Genomic DNA, 25,185 nt, shown 5'->3' on the forward strand with positions numbered 1-25,185 from the left:
GGGTCATCTTATTCATGGCTAATAATATTTTTATTAGATTCCTCTCGTCGAAAGGTGTAAGATTGATATAAAGATCATCCAATTCCGATAAGTATTCGTGGAGATATGAATTTATTTTGATTATGGAATTATTATCAAGCCGACCTACAACTCATGTAGGCTCAGAAGCCCAACAGTGGCATCTATTCACCCACCAACGTTGTGTATAAATATAAGAGGACTTTTCCTCATTTGGACTCACTCAGCTCATCACATCTCTCTCTCTCTACTGCGCAGATATGAATCTCTTCTCTACTGCGCTGAAATGGGTCTCTCTCTCTCTCACACATGTGAAGCCGGAAGCTGTTGAATTTGAAGCTGCAACTGCAGAAGTAAAGATTGACTTGTGTGGCCTAGAAGATATCCTCTTTGGAACTGTGTTGTAGGTTCATCTGAACCTCCTTTGAAAGCCGCAACTTTTGGTGGTGGAATGAATTCAATCCAACGAACGGTTTGCAAGATATCGACTGCCCTAGTTTGAAGCCGGAAACTGCTGAAACTGAAGCTGCAACTGCAGAAGTAAAGATTGACTTGCGTGGCCTAGAAGATCTCCTCTTTGGAACTGCGTTGTAGGTTCATCTGAACCTCCTTTGAAAGCCGAAACTTTTGGTGGTGGAATGAAGTCAATCCGACTGTCGGTTTGTGAGATATGGTCTGCCCTAGTTTGATAACGAAGCCGCTAATGCTGATGCTACTGATCTAGGGTTTGCTACTGCTAATATGAATCAGATTTATTGTACTATTTCTCTCTGCTGAATTATTGAAGATAAAAGAAGATTTGATCAAAGGGTTTCCCCACACATTGTGGGGTTTGTCCCTGGCTAGCCGCCACATCTTGTGTCTCTTGTCTTGGCTTGTTTTTTGTCGATCGTTTAATGTTCTATCTGCACTTTACTTTATGTACATGTGATTGCTAATCGGTGGAATATAATAAGAAAAAGAAGTAAACTGTTATAAGCATAGAACATACCATAACTTAATATGGTATCGGAGCTGAGGTGAAGACAAAGCCCGAGCAAGAGCAAGAGCAATCATTAAAGAGAAGATTGGCAAGGCTATCCTAAAAGAACTATGGGGTCCTCAACACTCTTTCCTGCCGAAGACAAGCTCCGTGAGAAAGCTGACTATCACGGATGGAAGATGTCTATCGATCTAACCCTTGAAGATCAAGGAGTGCTGGACCATGTAAGAGGAAATATTGTTGAGCCTTCATCAAATGCATCTGCTGCTCCCTGGAACAAATGGAAAAATGGAGAAGTCAAAACAAAGAAGATCATCCGGGACTCTATCGACAAGCGCTTGGTGGCCTACATCTCTGATCTAGACACCTCCAAGGAAATCTACGACAGACTGGTGAGTTTATTTAAAGTTAATGATGCAAATCAAGTTTTGTTTCTTAGAAATAAGTTGAGGGAAATCAAGAAGGGTAAAGATGAAAGTATGCAAGCATACTTCTTAAGAATCACTGAGATCAAGAACGATCTCCTATCTATTGGGGAAACCATTACTGACAGAGAAATGGCACTCACAACTCTCGAAGGATTACCATCTGAATGGTATGTGTTCAGGACTACTCTTCTCAACAATAATGTAATTCCTAGTTTCGAGGAATTAATGGCTAGATGCATTCAAGAACAAACAAGGGTAGAAGAGCAGGAAATGCCCTTGCCTAAAGGTCCTCCTGCTGCTTTTTCTTCTCATGCTAAGAAAAGGAATAATTCTGGGTCTAAATCGAAAAGAAAGGCTGGATTTAAGGGTGGAAGAAAAGGACAATGTTTCATTTGCAATAAAGCAAGTCACTATGCAAGGGAATGCCCTGATAGAAAGGACTCTCACCGTGACGATGATAAAAATCCCTCTCATGGTAATCGAAGGAATGGAAAATTCAACAACAAAGGAAAAAGGAATGCGAGAAATCAAGGAAGAGGGCAACCATTCAAGAAGGCTAGAAATTCCAGGTATGAATCTAACACTGTTGACGATAAGCAGGTTGAATATTATCTACCAGCTGCTCTATCTACCTCCGCTCCTTCGAACTCAATGGGAATTTGGCTCATTGATAGTGGTGCCTCAAGACACTTCACTGGTTACAAAGAAGTACTCTATAATCTGGTAGAGAAAGAAACTAACCTGGAAATTGTCCTTGGAGATGACATGAAATACCCAGTGAAAGGTGTAGGCAATGTTTCTCTTAAACTGAATAAAGGTAATACGATTCACTTACAAGATGTATTATATGTACCTGATCTCAAAAAGAACCTGGTATCCGGTAACCTTCAGCGATGGTAAGGTACGCATATGGAAAAATAATGTTAAAGATGCTTTCACTCTTGGGTTTCGAGTTGATTCTTTATATCAAGTTGGTGGAAGTCCGCTAGGTGTCATGTCTTGTGACACAATGCTTCAGTCCGAACTTTGGCATCGGAGGTTTTCCCACCTTCATTACAAAGCTCTACCCGATGTAAGACAGATGGTAACAGGGATGCCCGAATTCCAAGTAGAGAAAGAAGGTGTATGTCCGGGATGTGCCGAAGGAAAGCTCAAAAGGGGACCATTCCCCTCAAGCCAAAGCAAGACCTCCGATATATTACAGTTGGTTCACTCAGGCATACCTGAGGTTGGCATTAAGAGGGAGACTACTACACCACATACTCCTGAGCAGAATGGTGTCGTGGGAAGGAAGAACTGCACGATGATGGAAGTTGTCCGGGCCATGCTACATGATCAAAGACTTCTGAAGTTTATGGGCTGAAACTACAATCACCGTCGTATATGTACAAAATCGATGCCCTCATCAAGCATTGGGTTCCAAGACTCCTGAAGAAAAATTCACCGGTAAGAAACCTGATGTTTCTCATTTTAAAGTTTTTGGAAGCCCTGTATACTTTCATGTGCCGAAAGAGAAAATAAATAAATTGGGAGCATCTGGAAAGAAGGGAATTTTCGTGGGCTATGGTGAAAATACTAAAGGCTATAGAATCTATGTAGCCGGTCAAAGGGAAGTCATAATTAGTCATGATGTCACCTTTGACGAAGATATGGCTCTCAGCAAGGTGATCAATCTTCCGACTTTGAGGAGCTCTCAAGAAGCCGACACCAAGGAACCGAAAGAAAAGGATGATGAATCAATGCCTGATGTAGAAGAACCCATGGATCCGATTGATCCTCCTCCATATGAGCCTTCCTCTTCTAGGAAGAGGCCTTCATGGCTTAAGAGGTTACTTGATGATGCAAAAGGACATGTTGCACCCCGAGGAACCTTTCGTGAAAGTAAGAAACCTAATAGGTATCAAGGATACCTGACCATTATGAGCACGATCATACAAAATGAGCCTTCGTCATTCTCAGATGCCGTCAAGCATCAAGTATGGAAGGATGCTATGACCGAAGAATATGAGTCTATCATAAAGAATGATGTTTGGGAAGTAGTTCCCAGACCCCAGGACAAGACTGTTGTTATTTCCAAATGGCTTTACAAGATAAAGCATGCAGCAGATGGAAGCACGGAAAAGTATAAGGCTCAAGGAAGGTATAGACTATGATGAGATATTTTCACCTGTTGCCAGATATACGACCATCCACTCGATCATAGCCCTTGCCGCTTCACAAGGATGGAACCTACATCAGATGGATGTCAAGACTGCATTCTTGCACGGTTTGATCAAAGAAGAGGTCTACGTGGAGCAACCCGAAGGATTTGAGATTTATGATTGAAAATCTCATGTATGCAGGTTGAAGAAGGCTCTCTATGGGCTGAAGCAAGCACCCCGAGCATGGTATGAGAGGATCGATAGCTACTTGATGAAGTTGGGATTCATTAGGAGTGAAGCCGATCCTAACCTTTACTTTAAGGTTGAAGATGAAAAGCCTATCATACTGGTTTTGCATGTGGATGACCTCTTTCTACAGGTGCAAACCCTCTCATTCACAAATGTAAGAAGGAGATGGCTTCTGAATTTGAAATGAAGGACCAAGGACTTGAAGTGTGGCAAAAACCAGGAGAAATTTTCCTATCTCAAGGAAAATATGTGGTGAAGATATTGAAAAGATTCGGAATGGTGGACTACAAGCGTGTAACTACTCCGATGGTGCTTGACTTCAAGAAGTTAAGCGGTAGTGCTGCTGGACCTGTTTTACGAAATGCTACCGAGTATCGGCAACTCGTCGGAGCATTAATGTTCTTAGTGAACTCCCGTCCAAATATATGCTTTGCAGTCAACACGTTGAGCCAGCATATGGTTGAACCCCACCACATACACTGGATTGGTGCCAAGAATCTTCTGAGATATCTTCGTGGCACAATGGGTTAAGATATACTGTCGAAGATGTGAGACTACTTGGATATACTGATGTTGATTGGGCAGGCAGTGTGGTGGACCGTAAGAGCACTTCCGAGTGTTGTTTCACCTTGGGATCTGCTTCGATATCCTGGATGAGCAGGAAGCAGAAGTCGGTGACTTTGAGCACCGCTGAAGCAGGATATATTGTTGCTAGCATGACCTCATGTGAGGCATTCTGGTTGCAAAAGCTCTTTAGTGAGCTGTTTGGATACCATTGTGATTCTCTATAACAACCAGAGGTGGGATTCGATTATTGAGGAATCCCGTATTCGTCGATTGCTCCAGCAGATAGACATCATCTGGGATATGGTAAGTTGATGAGCAAGGAGGCTCCATCGCATTAAGATGATGTACAGGTTGATACACCTTGTCAAAGCCCCGAGGAAAGATCTAATTTGTGATTTTCCCAAACGACTTGGACTCATCAAGAAACCCTTGTACAAGGGTCCTGCATGTTGCATACATTGAGCTCTGGGAGCTCTGAGGGCTTGTGGTTCTTACTGGAGCAACATACGACCACAGGGTGACTCACCCTCCCCTGGTGGTGCGCACTGGAACAAGATGATTCGCTCTCTTGTGGGACAAGATGATTCGCTCTCTTGTGGAACAGGATGATTCGCTCTCTTGTGGGACAAGATGATTCGCTCTCTTGTGGAACAGGATGATTCGCTCTGCTGTGTAGCAGGATGATTAGTTCTCCTGTGAGGCCTGGATTGATGTATTCTCCATGGCGATTGTAGCAGGATTGATGTGTTCTCCTGTGAGGCCTGGATTGATGTGTTCTCCATGGCGGCCTGGATTGATGTGTTCTCCGTGGCGATTGTAGCAGGATTGATGTGTTCTCCTGTGAAGACAGGATTGATGTGTTCTCCTGTCGAGGCATCCTACCCATGCAGTCTGGGACTCATGGAAAGTACCTCTCATCTGATCAATGAGCAGGGAAATGAAGTTAGGGACCATAGTAGTACCGATGGACGCATCGTTGTAACTACCGTACTCCCTACACGCTAGGATGACCTCCATTGATCTGGGATCAATGATACTGGTCTGGGACCAGTGGTAGGAGTTGTACCATACTATGACGCTGACTTCGGGTCGGTTGAAACTGGTATGGGATCAGTGGTACATACTCTGAGACTGACTTTGAGTCAGTGGAGGATGATATTGGTCAGGGACCATTGGAGTTGTACTCACTATGACGCTGACTTTGGGTTGGTTGAGACTGGTCTGGGACCAGTAGTACATACTCTGAGACTGACTTTGAGTCAGTATGAGACATCCTCGATCATTTCTTCTTCTTCATAATTCGGACAAAAGCAGAGTAAAACAGAACAATGCAAGAGCAGAGCAGAACAAAACAAAACAGTACAGATCAGTGCAGGGCAGAACAAGACAAAGCAGAATAGGCAAAATAGAGCAGAACAGGGCAAGGGTCAGGCTGTACAAGGCAATGCATTTGATGGATGAATAATAACGACCGATAGACAGATTGCAGATGAAGTTCTCCATGGTTGAGAGGGAGTGTTAAAATTGGCAACCAAGGCAAAACTTCATGTGGGTCATCTTATTCATGGCTAATAATATTTTTATTAGATTCCTCTCGTCGAGAGGTGTAGGATTGATATAAAGATCATCCAATTCCGATAAGTATTCATGGAGATATGAATTTATTTTGATTATGGAATTATTATCAAGCCGACCTACAACTCATGTAGGCTCAGAAGCCCAACAGTCGCATCTATTCACCCACCAACGTTGTGTATAAATATAAGAGGACTTTTCCTCATTTGGACTCACTCATCTCATCACATCTCTCTCTCTCTACTGCGCAGATATGAATCTCTTCTCTACTGCGCTGAAATGGGTCTCTCTCTCTTACACGTGAATCCGGAAGCTATTGAATTTGAAGCTGCAACTGCAAAAGTAAAGATTAACTTGTGTGGCCTAGAAGATCTCCTCTTTGGAACTGCATTGTAGGTTCATCTGAACCTCCTTTGAAAGCCGCAACTTTTGGTGGTGGAATGAAGTCAATCTGACGAACGGTTTGCAAGATATCGACTGCCCTAATTTGAAGCCGGAAACTGCTGAAACTGAAGCTGCAACTGCAGAAGTAAAAATTGACTTGCGTGGCATAGAAAATCTCCTCTTTGGAACTGCGCTGTAGGTTCATCTGAACCTCCTTTGAAAGCCGAAACTTTTGGTGGTGGAATGAAGTCAATCCGACTGTCGGTTTGTGAGATATGGTCTGCCCTAGTTTGATAATGAAGTCGCTAATGCTGATGCTACTGATCTAGGGTTTGCTACTGCTGATATGAATCAGATTTATTGTACTATTTCTCTCTGCTGAATTATTGAAGATAAAAGAAGATTTGATCAAAGAGTTTCCCCACACATTGTGGGGTTTGTCCCTGGCTAGCCGCCACATCTTGTGTCTCTTGTCTTGGCTTGTTTTCTGTCGATCGTTTAATGTTCTATCTGCACTTTACTTTATGTACATGTGATTGCTAATCGGTGGAATATAATAAGAAAAAGAAGTAAACTGTTATAAGCATAGAACATACCATAACTTAACATCTTGACGTGGTTAAAATCCTCAAAGAGAGAAACAGTCCACGGCCTGAGCCAACGCGGCCACTTCAGACAATTTATTAATAAAAGAAAGAAAATTTACATAAGCTTCTCTCATGAACGGTCACCGTACAAATGACCCTCCATGCTCTTTAAATAGAGATCATGGACCAATCGGGTGATAAGCCACGAATCAAGTGTCGATAATACTGAGGAGAGAATGAACCGTCAAATCACTTAATGTCTAGAACATATCATGACCATCGGATTGTAGGTTACAAAAATACATAGTAAAGAAACACATTTTACCTAACTCTACACTAGACCAAATTATACTTAATTATTTCATGTGTGTCAGAATATCCTAACAAGATCCACCCAAAAAGTCACTCTACTAGTGCTACATTGCACACAAAGAAAAAGTATCATTAATGAATAGAAGTTATGTTGTATGCAAGACTCTGATTCAATAGGAAATCAACTCCCTTATTTATATGACGGTAACCAAGTTGATTTTCCTCAAATTAGACTTAAAATACCTAAAAATTATTAAATCCATGATCCAAGTTAGATGGGTCATCAAAACAAACCCAAAAAATAGACAAAACAATGAAATAACATGAAAATAAGCCTCAATTAACCCACACATGTGAGTATAAAATCGTCGAAGGGTGATATCATCCAAAAGGCATGTCTCGCCTTAAAATGGTGGAAAGAATGGCTTAAGGGATGTATCATGTATATTATCCCATAAGCCATGTCTTTTCATCTAAATGAGGTGCCTCATCATCCAAAATAGCCTCCCTTCCAAGCCCAACGACACCCTCCAAAAGCTTACGTCATCATTAAATATAATGCCAGAATGATGTCATTAATCTACAATTTGTTTTTTCTTGCTTTTCATCCCTTGTCATTCTTTTTCATTTTGATATTTGGCTTACGCTTTTCCTTTTCTTACAACATATTGGCTTCATATATCTCCAACTCCTCACAAACAAGACCAGCAAGGAACTAATCGGAGCAAAACAGCCAATCAAAAGATGGGATAAATGGGCATGTAGAATGAGAACAGATGTTAAGTATAAATAATAGAGCACCACCATCATTAGAGCCTCTTATTTGTGCTCCTCCTAGATAGTAGAAGAAAACCCAAAAGAAGAACATTTCAGACTAAAGGCACACGATAATCACAAAAGTGAAGAAAGGGAACAAGTACAAAATTAATGGTGATCTATAATCCAATTTCAACCTGTGATCCATAATAGAATGCCTTAAACATTAAATGAAAACATTTGAATGCAAAAATGTTTAAAGTCCATCATTATAGATGGTCCACCTTCATCATATGAGTAGGCTAGACTAATGTGAGTACTAACCCAAAAATGGATCAGACACATGTAAGGCTAGCTATCTATGGATCATGATGGTGCTAGTCACTAGCAACTTGCATAATAGGGAAAAATATACCCATGTATATGAATGGATAACAAGATGCAAATTCACGCATGCCTTAATCATCCATAACTATGGTAAGAGCAGTTTACATAGTTTCAATATTGTCGAAGACCTAAATGATAGCCTAAGAAAAGAGGTCCTCATTCTGTTTACTCGTTTCAAACAAACAAGTGTCACTCTGTTTACTCATTTCAAACAAATGATAGCCTAAGAAAAGTCGTCCTCATTCTGTTTACTCATTTCAAACAAACGAGTGTAGCAAGTGGCAGACAAACTGTTGAGTCTTTGTTTTGTCACCATTTTTAGCATCCTTTTTCACCTTTTGAACCTAACAGCACCCATCTTTGACAACATATCCCTTTATTGAACGAGAAAACAAGCTTAAAAAAGTGAAAAAGTATTCCTTATTATTCCCTTTAATTTGATAACTTTTAAAAATGGCTTTATTATGCAACAATTACAGGAATCCTTCATTTGTTTGCCTATTAACTGTAGGTCCAAGCCAGTGATGCCAGATGGGCAATGTATTTGATGTTCATACCATGGAGAATTTCATATTGATATGCCTTACTGAATCCTTCATTTGTTTGCCTATTAACACTAGGTCCAAGCCAGTGATGCCAGATGGACAATATATGTGATGTTCATAGCATGGATAATTTCATATTGATATGCCTCAGAAATGATTAATCTACGATCAAAGAACAGTCAAAGCGGGCATGTAACAAAACAACTCCGATAATTGCTGCAAGGATCCTGTAGCAATCGTGGTTCATATAACCAAACACACTTTTGGAGCAGCAATATCACTAATAAACATCTGCAACTCACCAAGGAGGACAATTATTATCTCAAACCATCGTATATTTCCATAATATTCTGTAACCAAGGAGATGGGATTCTCATCCTGACAATCGTATCCCCTGATTTTAGTGATTAAGTTATCATACGAGACTTAGTTACAGCCACTATAGGATCTAGAATCCAAATAACAGACAATTTGATATACTTCTTTGTAATAAATAGCAGAAAATAGTTCGATGAGAGGAGAGATCGTATGGAAAAATAGAGCGCGGTGTGATTTGTAAGTTTTTTTTAATTGCAGTTAATTAAGGATTTTCTGTGTGAACAAGTTCGTAATTAATCCTTCAATTGTACTCATTAGCTGTACAGAAGTTGGGATAGGAGGGCCCTCTTCTGATATGTGTCGTACTATTTTTTTCATTTATTTGCTGTAGAATAGTAGTATTAGTGTCATATTGTTATCAAATGCTTTAGGGATGGTGATTAAAGCCTATTTTTATTAGTTTTGATTGTAAATGTCATTATAAGACAATATTTTCGTAGGAGATGATCTTAGCCCACTGCTAGTTCAAACCGCTATTGAGAGTATTGTCATCATATCATTTAGTCCAGAAAATCGAATCAATTTGGTGACCTGTGTTTCCACCGCTGTGGCCGTCACAAATTGCATGACCAAATGAATTCAAACCTATGCTAGTTATACTGATACATATTTTCTTCTTTCAAGTATTGTTTTTCTCATATCAGATTTTACCATTCCCAAAAACATTTGTTGCAGTCTATGAAAGAGATTTTTGTCTAAAATTCATTAAAACAGAATACCTGCTGTGACAATATCCATGCTTACAAACTGCACTTCCACACTTTCTAATCAATTCAATGATTACAGGAATCATCACATAAAAACTCAACTTTGTATGCTTTAGATAACAGTTTTGTGAATTGAATGTTACAAAGTTAGCTAAGCAGATTAGATCTTTCTTAGTAGAACTGAAAACTAGTTCTGAATATACAGTGTTTTTACTTCGTACGGATATGAACCTTGAATTGATAATATAAATATTCCATAATTTATGTCAATAAATCGCCTAACACAATCCTTGATGGGAAATAAAAAATTTTGGTACACTCATATTGGTCATTTTCCAATGATCCAACAATGTACAGATCTTTAGCAAGAATCCCTAAAAAATACTCGCAGGCCTGAAAAAATTGTGAGAGGCAATGATAACTTGCACCACATCCTATCGTTCCCAACTTAAATAACTGCATGATCAATTGATTCTGGGTACCACAACTAGTTTTCATCAATCTCAAGGTACTAAATGGAGAACAACATCCATAAGAGCATAAAAAGCTCAGGATCTTCTCTTTTTCTCAAACTTTAATGTGAGTACACCCAAAAATGAATTACAGAAAGCTAGACAAACTAGGGATGAATGCAAAGCACTAGAGGACAACTTTGAGCTGATGCACATCCGCAGTCATTTAAGGTGTATTTAGATATCTGTAAACTACCATGCAGATCTATCAGAGCTAAACATTTCAATAACCATATAAACCAGCAGTCAGTCCCATTGCCCTTCTGCCTTGCAACAAACACAATTTGCAATCTAAACTTCACGGTGGTCACTTCATGGTATGTTCCGCCTTTGGGTGTAAATGAAATACAATTATATGGCACAATAGAATTCTCCATAAAAAGACAACTATTTCAGAAAGAAGTCGAGCAAACAATCTCACTGCCACAACGAAGGTATGCAGTAAGGAATCCAATTGTATAGCAGAATGCATGGCTCAATGCAATTCTAAAAAATCAGCATATCTCAAGTCACAAACGAGTTAAAGGCACTTCTTCATATTTGAATGGCATCTCAAATATTGACAATGAAGAAATGGTATAGAGACAATAACGATAAACTATCTGTCAAGACAATTTGTGAAGACTGGGACTTTGTTCTAGCCATGGAAGCTATCAACCCAACAAATTTCTAACTAAATTTTGATCGCCTGTCAGGTCCTGAATTTTCCTTTATGTAATCTACAATTTCATTGTAGTTTTTAATATTGTTTGCTGCCAAATTAGAGAAATAATATGATACTAAAGGGCAATCATTGTCCACCTAAAAGCATTATTTGGAATCTGGATAAAGGTTCAACATTTATACTAACCACCATGATCCGAATGAAAACAGGGGGTCTTATAAAGCCATAAGACAATGATGAAATCAATGAGACTTGCATGTTTTGATGTGTTGACTATTATCAACTGCAAGTTTTTAAAATAGATTCTTTCCTTTCCCCTTCTTTTTCCTAAATAGATTATTTCTTTCTATGTAACAAGTAACATGACATTCAGATCCCCTAAATTATATAATACAGGGAATACGTAGTGTATCAAATGCAAAAACGCTGCCTAACAAAGGCACAGACTGCAATGATATCAATCTACATTTATATACAATTTACAGGAAAAGATTTGGGGACCACCCAAAGTTACCAGATACAATATCCATTTTACAATCTCTAATAACAAAGAGATGCCCTACAGTATAGGGAATATAGGGAATACGTTAAAGTGTTTCAAACGCAGAATCCCTGCCTAACAAAGGCACAGACTGCCATGATGTCAATATATATTGCTTATATACGATTCACAGGCAAAGATGTGGCAAGCATTCAAATATACCAGATTTAATATACATGTGAAAAATCCATTTTCCAATCTGTAACATAACATGGAGATTCCCTAAAGAATAGGGAATAGTTCTGCATATCAATTGCAGGAACCTTTCCTAACAAAGACACACAGGAAATGATGGTAATATATATTTGTTTATATACAACGTACAGGCAAGGATTTAGAGAGCATCTGAAAGTTAGTAGCTTCAGAATACACACACATCCATTTCCTTGACACATTTTTAAAGGAAATTGCCCACACTCCATTCACTGAGACCACAAGTGCGCTGACATGATAATTAGCAGGAGATGTTTAAATCTGAACCACATTCCATATAACTATAAAATTAAATAAAAATTCTTTGAAATAGAATTGAAAAACAGCTTAATCATGAAATAATCAAACGGAGGAGTTTTCCCGAGTAGTCAAAAGACTTTTCAGTCTCTTCCAGGCAATGGTTTTTCTCTTCTCGAGACCAGCCCTGGAGAAAATGATAAGTCCATCAGAATACCATAATATTGTTGCCAAACAGGAAAACAGGGAATTTAGACTTCAAAAGAATTCACAACCTGATATCTTAGCTCTTACCTCAGCAACCAAGTTAATCTTCTCCCTCACACGGTTTAACAAAACAGTCAAATCTTCTTCCCATTTATAGAATTCTAATTCCCTTCCATCAAGAATTTTTTCAGCAACCTGTAAAATTAACATTATTCATTAAATGTCTCACTATGGAAGTAGGATTTTGGGGTTCAAATAGGATTATGCATTTCAAAATACTTATTAAAAAACTTTCCTTGCGACTGTTTTTGACTTGACAGAAGAGGAGATAACAATGGAATATTGACTTGTATAACCATGGGTTTAGAAATTTAAATCTTCAAATTCTTCAGAGATAGTGTTTAAACAAAAATAATGTGATTTCATCCTTTCAGTATTAGCATCCATAATCTATTGCCTACCTGGACAACAATCGGTGAATGCTAGCAATTGTGAATATAATTATATAAGGGCATAATACTTAATTGGTAATTAGAATGTTTAATAAGATTGATATATAACTAGTCAACCAAGTATTGCCCCAGTGGTTGCGGAATGGTGTTATTCTCACCAATGCCCATCCAGGTTCTATTCCTAAAGTGACAAGTTGAACTCATAATCAATACTTTGTTGGAACAACTTTGAAGTTTGAGCCTTGTTGTTGACCTGGCCTTGTGTCCTAAAAGATCTAGGGTTTACCCTAGGTATTGTTACCCACCTACATGTTTGGGTAACCCTAGGAGAATTTTTTTCTGCTATGATACAGTTTGCCAGCCAGCAGCCCTATAATGATCCAGCAATAGCCAACCTCATATGCCTCCCATCCACTCTACGGTTATTGCATTCATTCATCCAACATGTTCATCCGATGAATATGGGTCATCAATTGTGACGTACATTAACCATTTTTATATTCAAGTACTTTCAGCTAATGTTTAAGGGCATTCTAGTATGGATCACAAGTTGAATTGGATGATAGACCGCTATTGGTTGTACACATGTTCCCTTGCTTCAGCCTTCAAGTTGGTGGTTATCACTTGCCCCTAGTCCAATGTGACCTTCCTTAGGGCCTTTTTTTCATTATCTAGGAGGGGCACAAATAGGAGACTCTAATAATGGTAGTGTTCCATGTTATCTATGCTTAACATCTGTCATCATGCCCCTGCTCTGTTATCCTAGTCTATTGGTGAATGTGTTAGAAATTAAATAACAGAGCAATGAAACGAAAATATTGGAAACACATAAAAGCATAAAACAAGAGAGACACAGATATACGTGGTTCACCCAATTTGGGCTACATCCACAAAGAAATAGTCAGTGCTTCCTTTTATATAATCCAGCAAACTAAAGGAATACAATCCACAGCACATTTGAATCTCCTCTCATTTTCTCAAACAGAGTAATACATAGTTGCAATACAATTCCCTCATATAAACCGAGGGTTTCCTTCTAGGGCAAAAAATCCTAAATTAACATAACTTGTACCGCCAGATCTTCCACCTAATGAATAGTCTAGATTGACTACGAAATTAAAATATTTTACATGGTAATTTTCTCAAAAAAAATTGCTTTCAGGGACACTGCCCCCGAATCCCCACCAAGAGGGCTTCCCTGCATGCTATTCCCCCCCCTACAACAATAGTGGGGGGGGCAAGCCCTCCCACACCCCCCCATCAGGGACTGGGATCCAAACGCAGCTGAAACGAGACCTTCAGGCTTTGAATAAGGAAGATAATCAAGTTCCACACCCAACAAAATGTGGAGCTTTTGAGCCTATTAGAGCCCTACAACATGTTCTCCTCGTTGTCAATGATTTTGCATTGCACACTTGAAAAATTGAGGAAGACACAATTTTTCAACAAAAGGAATAGGTAACTCACAAAGGAAAAAAAGAAACCTAGAAAACTAGCTTCAAAGGGAAGACTTCAAGAAAAGCAAAAATGGTATGAGAAGAACCAAATTGTAAGCAAGTTCCTTCACCTTCGTTGATATGATATTGTCAATGTAAACATGGCAAATGTAAATGAATGAAAAGAGAATGCATTACAAAAAAAGTGAGAAGGAAAAAGAGAAATTTTGCATTTAAAACATCAAAACAAACGTATTCCTCAAATGCAATTGAAAAAGAAAATTGAGGAAAAGCACACTGAACTAGGAGGAAACTAAAGAGTTGGCGACACTTAGCTTTATAGCTTCAACCCCAGCTAAGTTATTCAATTGTTTACTCTTGACCTCAAAGAATTGCTACCCAAGTTCCCATGTGAAGATTGAGAATGGACTAGAGAACCTAAGGGTATTGTAACTTGCATATTGCCAAGAAAAAAACAACTTGGCTAAAGCCAATTGAATGCCAATTTTCCCATCCGCATTTCCAAGGTTAATACATTGTTCTTCGTATGTGAATTGCTCAATATGTAATGTTATTTTGGTATACGAGTTCAATGAATGTTGCCCTGTGCTTTAAATTGTTGTCCGAGTTATTTTAATGGTGTGAATATTCATTTTAATGTTATTTCACTGGGTTTTTGCTTCATGTTCTCATTCATCTTGGCCATTAAAGAATCCCAATAGAACATAAACCGTTTATTTCACACCTAGATTCAAGAACAACGGTCAAATGATATCGCCATTGCACTATTCAAGTTTCTAATTTTGTTTTTTTTTTTGTTTATTCACTGCAAGAGAAGGGAAGAAACGTTTTGTTGGCTTATCATCACTACCACAAGCTATTATCTTGTTTTTTGGAGGATTAAATGTTGCTTGTAGACATCCTCGATGCAAGTTGTATGTGCAACACACCAGTGACCTCTTGTTTCCCAAGGTCACCTTCCTCTGCGAACATGTGAGTATTTGGAGTTCATTGTTTTGCCTTGAGTGAAGAAGTGGCAATTTATGCCACTAGCCCAAGAATTGATTTGTCAAACCATTTTTTTTAATTTATGTCTCATGCATTAGACTCCATCATTCTATATTTTGGATTAGAGTGTAACAATCCCTCCCACCCCCTTGGGTGAGTCTCAAGCTATGGATGGTCTTACTTTAAAATTAACCCAAGCTCCAAGGTCTATTATGAGGATAGGATTACAAAATCCTCTTTTTCCAACTTTGTCAAAACCCAAAATAAATACCAACATCACGTACAACTCATCAAGAACTTTGTTGCAATATAAATTTTATCTCAATTCGACTCTCGGATTGAAAGTTTTGCCCATTTGGTGTTTGGACAATTAACCCTATCAAACCAGCAAGGCACCACCATGTGGCAGCCACGTGTGACCCACGTGGCCCTACCACGTCACCTATGGTATCTGTCATGGCACTCCTGCTAGGCTTCCATGGCACTTTCCACCTCAACCCAAGCTATCAAGTCCCCCACATGATCGGGCCTCTTTATGTAAGATCACAACTTCGCATTAAATCTAGCGTTTGGGGAAATTCGGGTGTGCACGAACTTTGCAAAGTGACAACCACCCGGGATCACTCTCGTACCTTCCAACAGATCTAGCTCTAATCCCACATTTGGCCCAGCAAAATTAATCCATCACGCGAGACCCACCCCAGAAGCACTTCTCTTGAATATCATCGAGCGTTGTGGAATTTCCACCACGCACAAACTCTCAAGTCCCAAATTCGCCTGCCAAATGAAATGATATCCATCTTGAGCAAGAAATTTAGCCCAAGTAGGACCCACCTTGGATTTCCATGCTTCATACTAAAATCAAGTTCGAACAATTATCCAGTGTTTCTCAGATCGAGCAAGTGCGTTGATAGCCCAAATGTCTAGATACATCCGCTCGACAACATGATATCTGACTCCTTCACCCTAGATCCAACTTAGTGTTGGAACATCAAAAAGATATCTAGCCCAAATATAAGGTTCAGATAGGAACCAATCCAACCCTTGATACATGTGTAACTTTTGACCAAGAACTACAAGAAGGAAATTCTAAGTATTCAAACTAGAATAACATTAAGGCAAGCCATTGCCCAAACATTTAAATTCTAGGAACGGAAATCTAGATCTATATAGGAACCCTTTCAAGAGGTACTACCATGATCTTGTCAATGAAATGGCATTAACAAATCAACCATATCAAGAAAATCACAAGACAGAGCATTGACTCCAATAAATAGAATTCACAAGAAACTCACGTGCAATGTTTTCTCTACAAAAATAAGCCCTAATGGTATCAAATAAATCAACCTAAACATTGATTGCTCCTCTGGAAGTTAAAACAAGTATCTACTATCTAGCATACCTATTGAATTCATGCATGCATCATATACAAATGGCTACTTCCACGTCATCAGAGGGCATCTATAGCCTTCAACAAACAAGGAATCGTGATAGTTACAACATATCAGTTCATGGAAATCACACACTTTTAACAAATTAATTGAGCACATAAGGTGATCATGAATATCCATGTAAATGGCTCTGCAACCCAAAAACCCATCAGCAAACACAAGGATCAACAAATCCCTCGTAACCATGAAAACATGTATATGAAGCATTCATCATGGACAATCTAGGATTATCTCATTTCTTCATTAGTAAAGTTGATGCATACACAACCATATCAAAAACCATACATGACTCATCATTCACATGCAACGTATATATACATAGATGCACTAAATAAACTTATTTGTTTAAATTGTAATCCCTGGTAACTGGAGGGACTTCAACTCTCCACCCAACCATAGGCCAGCTAAACACCAGTCTTTCTTGCAATTGACCACCGCCGAGCCTAATCCATGGTCTGAGGGAATGTTTTCTCAAGGAAATTTCAAACAAGGCTCAGTGGGGTTATTGCTCAATTTCAAGAGTATGGGTCTACAATTTAGGTGGTTTATCAGTTGTATTTTCAAGGCAAGTACTACAAGAGTATATAGCTCACTGTTTGGGTCATTTATCAGCTTACTTAGCAAGCACTAAGTGGTTTATCATCTTTCTCAACAAGCACTTGGTGGTTTATCAACACTTTCCAACGGTTTATCAACACTTTCCAGCAAGGACTTCAATGAATTGCTACCCTTCCTAGTGGTCTATTAGCCTTACAACAAGCACCCGAGTGGTTTATCAACTTTTACAGCAAGCACTCGCATCCCAATCCTCCTCTGAGCCTCCCACTGACCATTCAGGCTTGGACACCACAGTCCAACTGCTTCAACACACCAAAACTAGGGATCACACCCCAACAATCTAAGCATAATCTCCGCCACATCTCTTGGCTACTCTTGCGCTCATGCTCCTCTTTTCCCTTCATCTAGAGTTCTCTATTCCCTTTGCTTGCGTCCCCCTCTTTTCCTTCAAGACCCTCATCTCCTACAGGGTTGTTCAAGTTCCATTCGCCCACGTCGTGGGAACACGAAAAACGTGGGAACTTCTTTTGCCCAATCGTTTCCTTGCCAGCTATTAGGTTTGGAGCAATCTGTTACGCCAGCCCACACCACTCTCTTCCAATTATCCGCCCCCTCTTAGACCATGGATCCATGTGTCCCTATCCTCAGGCCAACCAATCAAGATTTCATATTTATATTTATTTTATAATTACACAAAGTCTCAACCAGCCATGATTTCCATGTTGGCATTACACAATCATCATTTATCATTACACCAACATAGATCCATTTTAAACAAGGATCTAACATGAGCCGAGAAGGATCAAATTTCTTTAGGTGCAAACTTATTTTAGAGTGCAAAAAACAATGTGTAATTTTTTTTTGTTCAAATTGTATTTTTGAATGTTATAGAGATTACATAACATGTGTATTGAGCCATTTTTTTTTATTAATATATTTTAGGTATACATCAATATTAATTCATATTAAAATATTTTACTCATAACTTACATTGGATATTTTATTCTATACAACATTAAAGAAAAAATCTTTTAAAATTTTTCTATATATAGATATATATGAAGTTGATATCACGTGTTAAAATATTTTTGAAAACTTAAAAGTATAAGGTTTAAAGTTTGAACATATTACTCACATATTTTTTTCACTTCTAATTACTTTACATGAAATTATATTAGGTCATATCGACAACTAATTACATATGTATAACATTTTTTTTCCTTTTTTTTATTAGGTCATATGGACAACTAATTAAATATGTATAGCATTTTTTTCCTTTTTTTATTATAGCGGACATTGCTTTTCTATTTGAGAATATTTTTATTTGTATTTTAAGAGGGATGGACATACTTACACATCGCCTTCACACTGGATTGTAGAATAAACCTCTCCACTCAAAAAACAGAGGTTAACATAAGGGCAGTTACATAGAGGCATGGATTGGTTGAAGGTTATAAGAATGGCTTTCCTCTCTTATTGATGTTCAAATAGGTGGGTTAAACAAATAGTTGTTTCACCTATTGTTTTAAATCATTTCAAAGATTTGAGACTGATACATGAACTATGTATTCCTGTTAAGGGGTATGAATGCATTGAATAATGGCCGACTCCTGAGTATGTTAGTGAATGGAGTTCAATGATAACAAAGATTAAATCGGAATTGAGATGAGCACGGGTAAGGATGGTATGAGACATGTCAATCCTTGGTTTCATTGAGTGGATTTAGTAATGGCTTGGAAGCCTTCACAGCAGTACTATCCAAGGACAAGTGGCTAGAGATCAATTAATATTGTGTCTTGCAGCTTAGTCCAAGGAAAAAATACTTATAAGAATTGTGAAATTGTAGACATTTTTCAAGGGTTCATGTTGGTGAAACAGACCAGCAATAAGCCTACCATTTACAGATCAGGATAGCTCAATCTGATCATGTTCATGTCTCAAGCACTTAACCTCACAAAATCATGATAAACTAGGGATGAATAATCAACTCAATAACTATAAAGCTGTAATGAGATGCAAAACAGAGAAGGCCTGTAGATAGTCTGACAACTCTAATTATCAAGTAAACTCAATATCTATGAACCTAAGTAGACGCATGACAAAGTAGACCTGCTCAAGAAGCAAAGCAATTAACAATCTTTGAAGTAAAGAAAAACAATTCACAATTAAAATAAAAACCTTGGGAATATAAAGTTGTAAATTTATGTATGGTCTGAACATGCTGAAGATCCAAGATTAGGGATGATACTTATTATCTGTGTGATTATCTAAAATTTGCTTTAGGCACACTTCAGAAGTTTGATCTATCCTAAATGAATCACGGCATGGTCAGATATTGCATTGTATCAATGCTTGAAGAGGTTTGGAATACACTCCCTTACATATAGAAGGGGTTTATACATAAAACCTATTCAGGTTTGCAACATTATCTTTCTATAAATCTAAGAAAAATAAGACGTAGACAACTCAATCTGATCATGAGCCTGTTAGAGGCGCTTAACCTCACAGATCATGATAAAAGTAGGTACGACTAATGAAATCAATAACTATAACGCTGTAGTGGGATGCAAAATAGAGTAGACCCATAGATAGCTGCCAGCTCAAACTATCAAGTAAACTCAATATCTATTAGTATAAGGAGATGCCTGATAAAATAGACCTGCTCAAGATGCAAAGCACCTAGCAAACTTTAGAACTAAGGAATCCAATTCAAGATTAAAGTTAAAACCTTGAGAATATAAAGTTGTATCTTTACATAGGGCCCGAGGAAGCTGAAGATGCAAAATTTGGGATGATATCTATATCTTTACTGTCATCTAAAACTTTTGCTTTAGGTGCAGCTTCAGAATTTTCATCCTAGATAAAGAGTTAATTAGGACAGAGATAAATGAAAGAAAAAGGGCAGCAAAGAAGTAATAACATGCATGTGTGTGTTTGTGTGTGTGAGAGAAAGAGAGAGAGAGATTGACCTTCCTCCCAATCATCCGGCCTCCAGCAGTATGTGCAAAATATACATTATAAAAGTGACACAAAAATGCTGGTGGGTCTTTCTCTGAGAGTTCTTGTAAATGCTTTGAATAGGATAGTCCAGGAGAAGATGGTTCTGGGATTATATGCCCCTGTTGTCTGAACCATTCCAAATCTTTTGCCAGTTTTTCCGACCTTTCCAATCCTGTATTCCTGAATTCAGCATCTGCACACAAATTAAACATTATTTTTCTTGTTATCATTCACCACTTATCATGTATCCTCTATTTCCTGATAGCTAATGATGCATCGTTCTGTCGACTCAAACATTATAATTCTGCTTCAAGCTTCTTGTGAATAATTGCAAAAAAAAAATTACAAAAGGACTGATCAAGCAAATAACATAACCAAGAATTTTACAGGACAATATATAATTAACACAAATTTTCCAAATGAATGGATGTGTTGGCAACTGAAGAGTTCCATGCACATCGTCTAAAAGATACATCAAGTACAGTGAAGGCTTGCTCTTCCGACCCATGCTAGAAGAGAAATCATATCAGACAGACCACTGTAATCTGAAGCTCAAATGTATGACCGCAAGGCAAACAAACCATTTAGCAGCTACTTGAATTGCAAGCTCATCTATTAACCTATGGAAGAAAAAACTCCCATGAATTCTTGCTCTGTTTACCATGATGAGTCCAGAGTAAGAAGGGAGTGGTCAGTCAAAGAATGTCCCGAAGAAATGATAACCTTCCATACAGAAAACTGAGTCACCATAAAGAGCTAATGCACGTCCATTTTGAAATTACCATATATACAATGAGCAAACAGAGCAACAACTACTATGATTACCAACAAAGCATGCTACATAATATAATGATTCTAGGAAGGTCTCCATCCTTCTTATAAAATGGAAAATATTAGAAAAAATGAGGAACTTCAAAGAAAATGCAACTTTGATTAATATTAATTATATGCACATGTCCGATCGTCCCCCATGGAGTACCCCTGTCGTCTCAGCATTAACACTTGGCTCACACACTCATTCTCCCTCTGCCTGGTGTATCCTCAAATCAGTGTTGGGTTCTGTTTAATTAGTCAGACGAGAAAGAGGCACTGAATTCGCCTCACGACAGGGCCATTTCCCTATTTTCTCCGTAGCAAGTGGTTCTTTCAGCAGGGTATACAAAGTCGATTTATTATGGAGATTTCAGTTCCACATTCAAAGGAGACAGCAGGATAGCAGAAGTCATGATGGTTTCCAGAGTATTGGGTTCCCTCATGTTTGCGATTGTCAAATAAGTATATATATCCTTCTCTAGGCTTTAAACATTGCATGGTCTGGTTCCAACATCTGTGTTTAACCAAGTTAGTCCCTGCAAATTGGTGTTGCTGCTGGGCAATTCCGTCATGGCAAATGTGGGCTCCTCTTCCCATGACTCCGAACCTGTTGACATTAATGCAATTCTGGATAGGGTCCTCAAGGCTATGGAGAGCATGCAGCTCGCCTTCAAGCAGAGACAGGAAGCTGAGGAAAAGGCTCGCAATTCTCTTCAGTTATTAACCAGCTCTAAGCTCAAGCTCATGCAGATTAAAATTGACCACCTCCAGAATGAATTAAGGACTGAATTGGCAGCCATTCACTGCAAAATCGCAAAGATGGAGGATTTGTTTGTTGCCGGGCTTCAGTTAGTTCCAGCGGATGACGAATCCAGTGAAGAGGCAGCGAGAAAACGAGGAAAGTCAGTCCAAGCAACAGACCAGCCAAGCTAATTCTGAAGATGCGCCTTTGGTGGCAAGGTTTCGGAAATTTCCCTTATAAATTTTAGTTTCTAATGTTGTGCAAGTTTTGTATGTATTTAGGCATCTACTTCAGGATATACAGTAGGCATCTATTTAGACTTATCAGCAAAAAATGCCATAAGCATAGGTTGCATGTGTATTGGACTTCAGAGAGTGGGATCTTGATAGAACTTGATGAATTATGTAAGCGTTCTGGCACCTAATCCAGATTTTGTTTTTAGTAGAAATCCTCTAACCGTTCCCTTGAAAAAAAATTATATGCTCATGTCCAGAGAGAGAAGGATTTTGAATAAGATATATTTGATTTCCTTTTAGCTTGTGTAGTGTATTCTACACAAATTCTCTCATAAAATCACTATGATATTTAATTACCACATCTAAAACTTTGGGCATTTGTAATTGTGACCAAAAGAATACGTCATTCTTGTATAAAACTAACACAATTTGCAATATTAATTCTCATACCGCCTGATGTTACTAATCGAAAATTGGAAATAGAGACAATCATCTATTATTGCATCATCTTTTTTATGACCATGTATACTAAGTAAGAACAGTCTTGAACTTCTTGTCAGTCGTAATTAACATTAAAATATCTTTGACACATCTAACAACTTACTAATTAAGATACTTAGAGCAACGATTAAATTATTTCCTTATCAAATTGGAAAAAAAAAAGAATGCCTTATTTTACATTAAAAATCAAGGCCTGCTGACTGACGTCCTGATTGGTTAAAACTTAAAGGGTACAAGTCTAGGATCTTGACATGATCACACTCACTCTGGGTTGCCAAAGGTGACCCCACTCTATGATTCCTAGCTCCAAACTTAGTCCTTTGTATAGATAGGATTGAATTTGGATACATAAAAACATACATACATAAATGATAAACATATATATATATATATATATATAATGCACACCAATGTTGTTATGCAGTTGGCTAATTATGTGGGGAAGCATCCATATTTGTTCCAAAAACTACAACCCTTGAGCAAACTTGTAGGGCATCAACTCAAAATATTTCCCTGATTGAAACTTTGATTGTACCAGTGATAGAGGTTTGGCAGTACGTTGGAAATCTTCATTTGAGCTAATCAGTGATTTAAAGTCAACCAATGCTGTGATGGTCTCTCTCCTCCAAGGATCTCAACTTAAATCTAGATTTACTAACATATATAGGCCAATAGATTATCCATAGATATTTTTGGAAGAATCTAAAAGGAAGAGGTGTGTTGAATTCACCATCTCTAATAGTAAGTGGAGACTTAAACGTGATTGTCAATGAGAGCTAGAAATGAAGCCCAAGGGCCAGGGAGGATCTTTTAGTAGATTACTTCCAAACGATGTTTGTGGAAGCAAAACTAGTGAATATAGAGCCTATCAACCTCTTTCTGACCTGGACTAATAAAAGATCAAGACAAGATTACAAGCAAACATTGGACAGGTTCTTGCTGAAGGAAGCTCTTTTCTCTCATGCCAGCAAATTTACACCAAAGATGGTTGTTAATGGAGGTTCGTATCAATCAACAATAATTTTGGAATTAGAGAGAGAGACAAATGCAAGAACCCCTCTCCTTTTAAATTCAACCACATCTAGCTAGAGTACCCAGATTACATGGATCTCATAAAACAAGTGGGATTTTTTCCAAGTAGAACAAGCAAGTATGTGATAGTTCACTTCCTCAAAAATTTTCCTAAAATCAAGACTACAATGAAGGATTGGGCTAAGAAAACTTTTGGGGACCCTTCCTCTCAATTGAACGAAATTAAGAGAGGAATAACATATATTCACAGAAAAACTAGAGACTTTGGTTTACAGAAGGAATGGGTTGCTGAACTAGAGGAATTAGCGAAGGAAAGACAAACTATTATTATGGGAAGAGAGTAGATGGCAATGAAGAGCAAGAATGCATGGTTGTGGGAAAGCCTACAACACCAATTGGTGTATCTATAATGAAAGGGGGGAGCTTTGTGAACCCTTCGACGCGAATGGTAAGGCAGGGGTTGACTATTTCAAAGAAATTTGCACCCAACTGGAGAGGGAAAACATAAGGGGCATTTTCACTATAAGCTGGGTTTTTCACAGGTGGGTAGAGGAGAATGCTAATATTCTCCTTATGCGCCCACTAACAATGGAGGAACTAAAGGTATTAAAACAACTTCAATCATCCAGAAAATTGAGAACCTAAATTGCAAACCATAGGGTAAGTTAGTTTATTTGCCCTAGTTTTGTGTGGACTTAAAATTACTCGAAAGGAAACCCTAGATAAGTTTGATTCCTAGACTCCTTTTGCCCTAGATTGATAAGGCACTAATCTTTATCATTTGTGACAGTCCTTTAAAACCCGAAATTCGTTTTTCATTTTGCTTTGTGGTAAATTAGGGTTAATTTCCAGCAAAATCTTCTGTTATTAGCATTTAATACTTGTTAATGTATGCCTTAAGAATATAGTTTGCTTGAAAGTGCATTAAAGAAGCTAGTTTAAGGTTTTTCATGCATTTTTCAGCCATTTTCTAGGGCTGACATTATTCTTTATTTGTTGTTATATGTTATTCTAAACATCAAAAAAAATTGTAAAATTATCCTTATTTTGCTCCTAAATTTAGCCTTCATTGGATGTAAGTTTTATACATTTTTAATGGCTGAATTTGCTGCTGTTGTAAACTTCAGTTTTGCTACAATTTGCCGCCTTAAAACCATAGTTTAGAGCAACCTTGAGTTTTTCTTGGTTTGGTGTGTTATGATAACCTATTTGAGACTCCTTAGGCTAAAACCTAGCCTTTAGATTGACCCATAGGCCCCTTGAACCCAATCCTTGGCTTTATTAATTCATCCACTTGAAACCCTAGTTTGTCATACCCTAATCCAATGGATATTTTTGTAGTAGGATCCTTAGGGGGCACTTAGCTTGAGATCATTGGATTACCAAGGAATCCTCCCTTGTTGGATTGAATCCTTCAGTAAAGAGAGGGGACTAGTTGTTGAGGTGATAGTGGTAACACTCCCCTATGTTACACATTGTCTATGGTACCTAGTGAGGCTTTGCAGTCTTTGCACTAGGTGCTAGATTTTGTTGTCACAGGCCTGACAAGTTATTGGTTGAATTCTT

The 25,185-nt window shown here is 38.2% G+C and overlaps 1 protein-coding gene across 1 annotated transcript in view; it reads right to left on the reverse strand.

Moving 5' to 3' along the window:
• Positions 1 to 11,875: 11,875 nt before the first annotated feature.
• Positions 11,876 to 25,185, reverse strand: part of LOC149230757 (heme oxygenase 1, chloroplastic-like) — a 31,897-nt gene continuing 18,587 nt past the window's right edge. Inside the window, exons 2-4 of the mRNA XM_089379055.1 lie at positions 20,265 to 20,488; positions 12,478 to 12,585; positions 11,876 to 12,370 (exon numbers count right to left, since the gene is read on the reverse strand). Coding sequence (XP_089235181.1) covers positions 12,278 to 12,370; positions 12,478 to 12,585; positions 20,265 to 20,488 — 425 coding nt within the window. The 3' untranslated portion in view covers positions 11,876 to 12,277. The remainder of the gene's footprint in view (positions 12,371 to 12,477; positions 12,586 to 20,264; positions 20,489 to 25,185) is intronic.

The sequence above is a fragment of the Pinus tabuliformis genome, chromosome J, assembly GCF_031772625.1.
Source record: "Pinus tabuliformis cultivar Carrire ecotype Pingquan chromosome J, CPIR1, whole genome shotgun sequence".
In the NCBI taxonomy this organism is placed as follows: Eukaryota; Viridiplantae; Streptophyta; class Pinopsida; order Pinales; family Pinaceae; genus Pinus; species Pinus tabuliformis.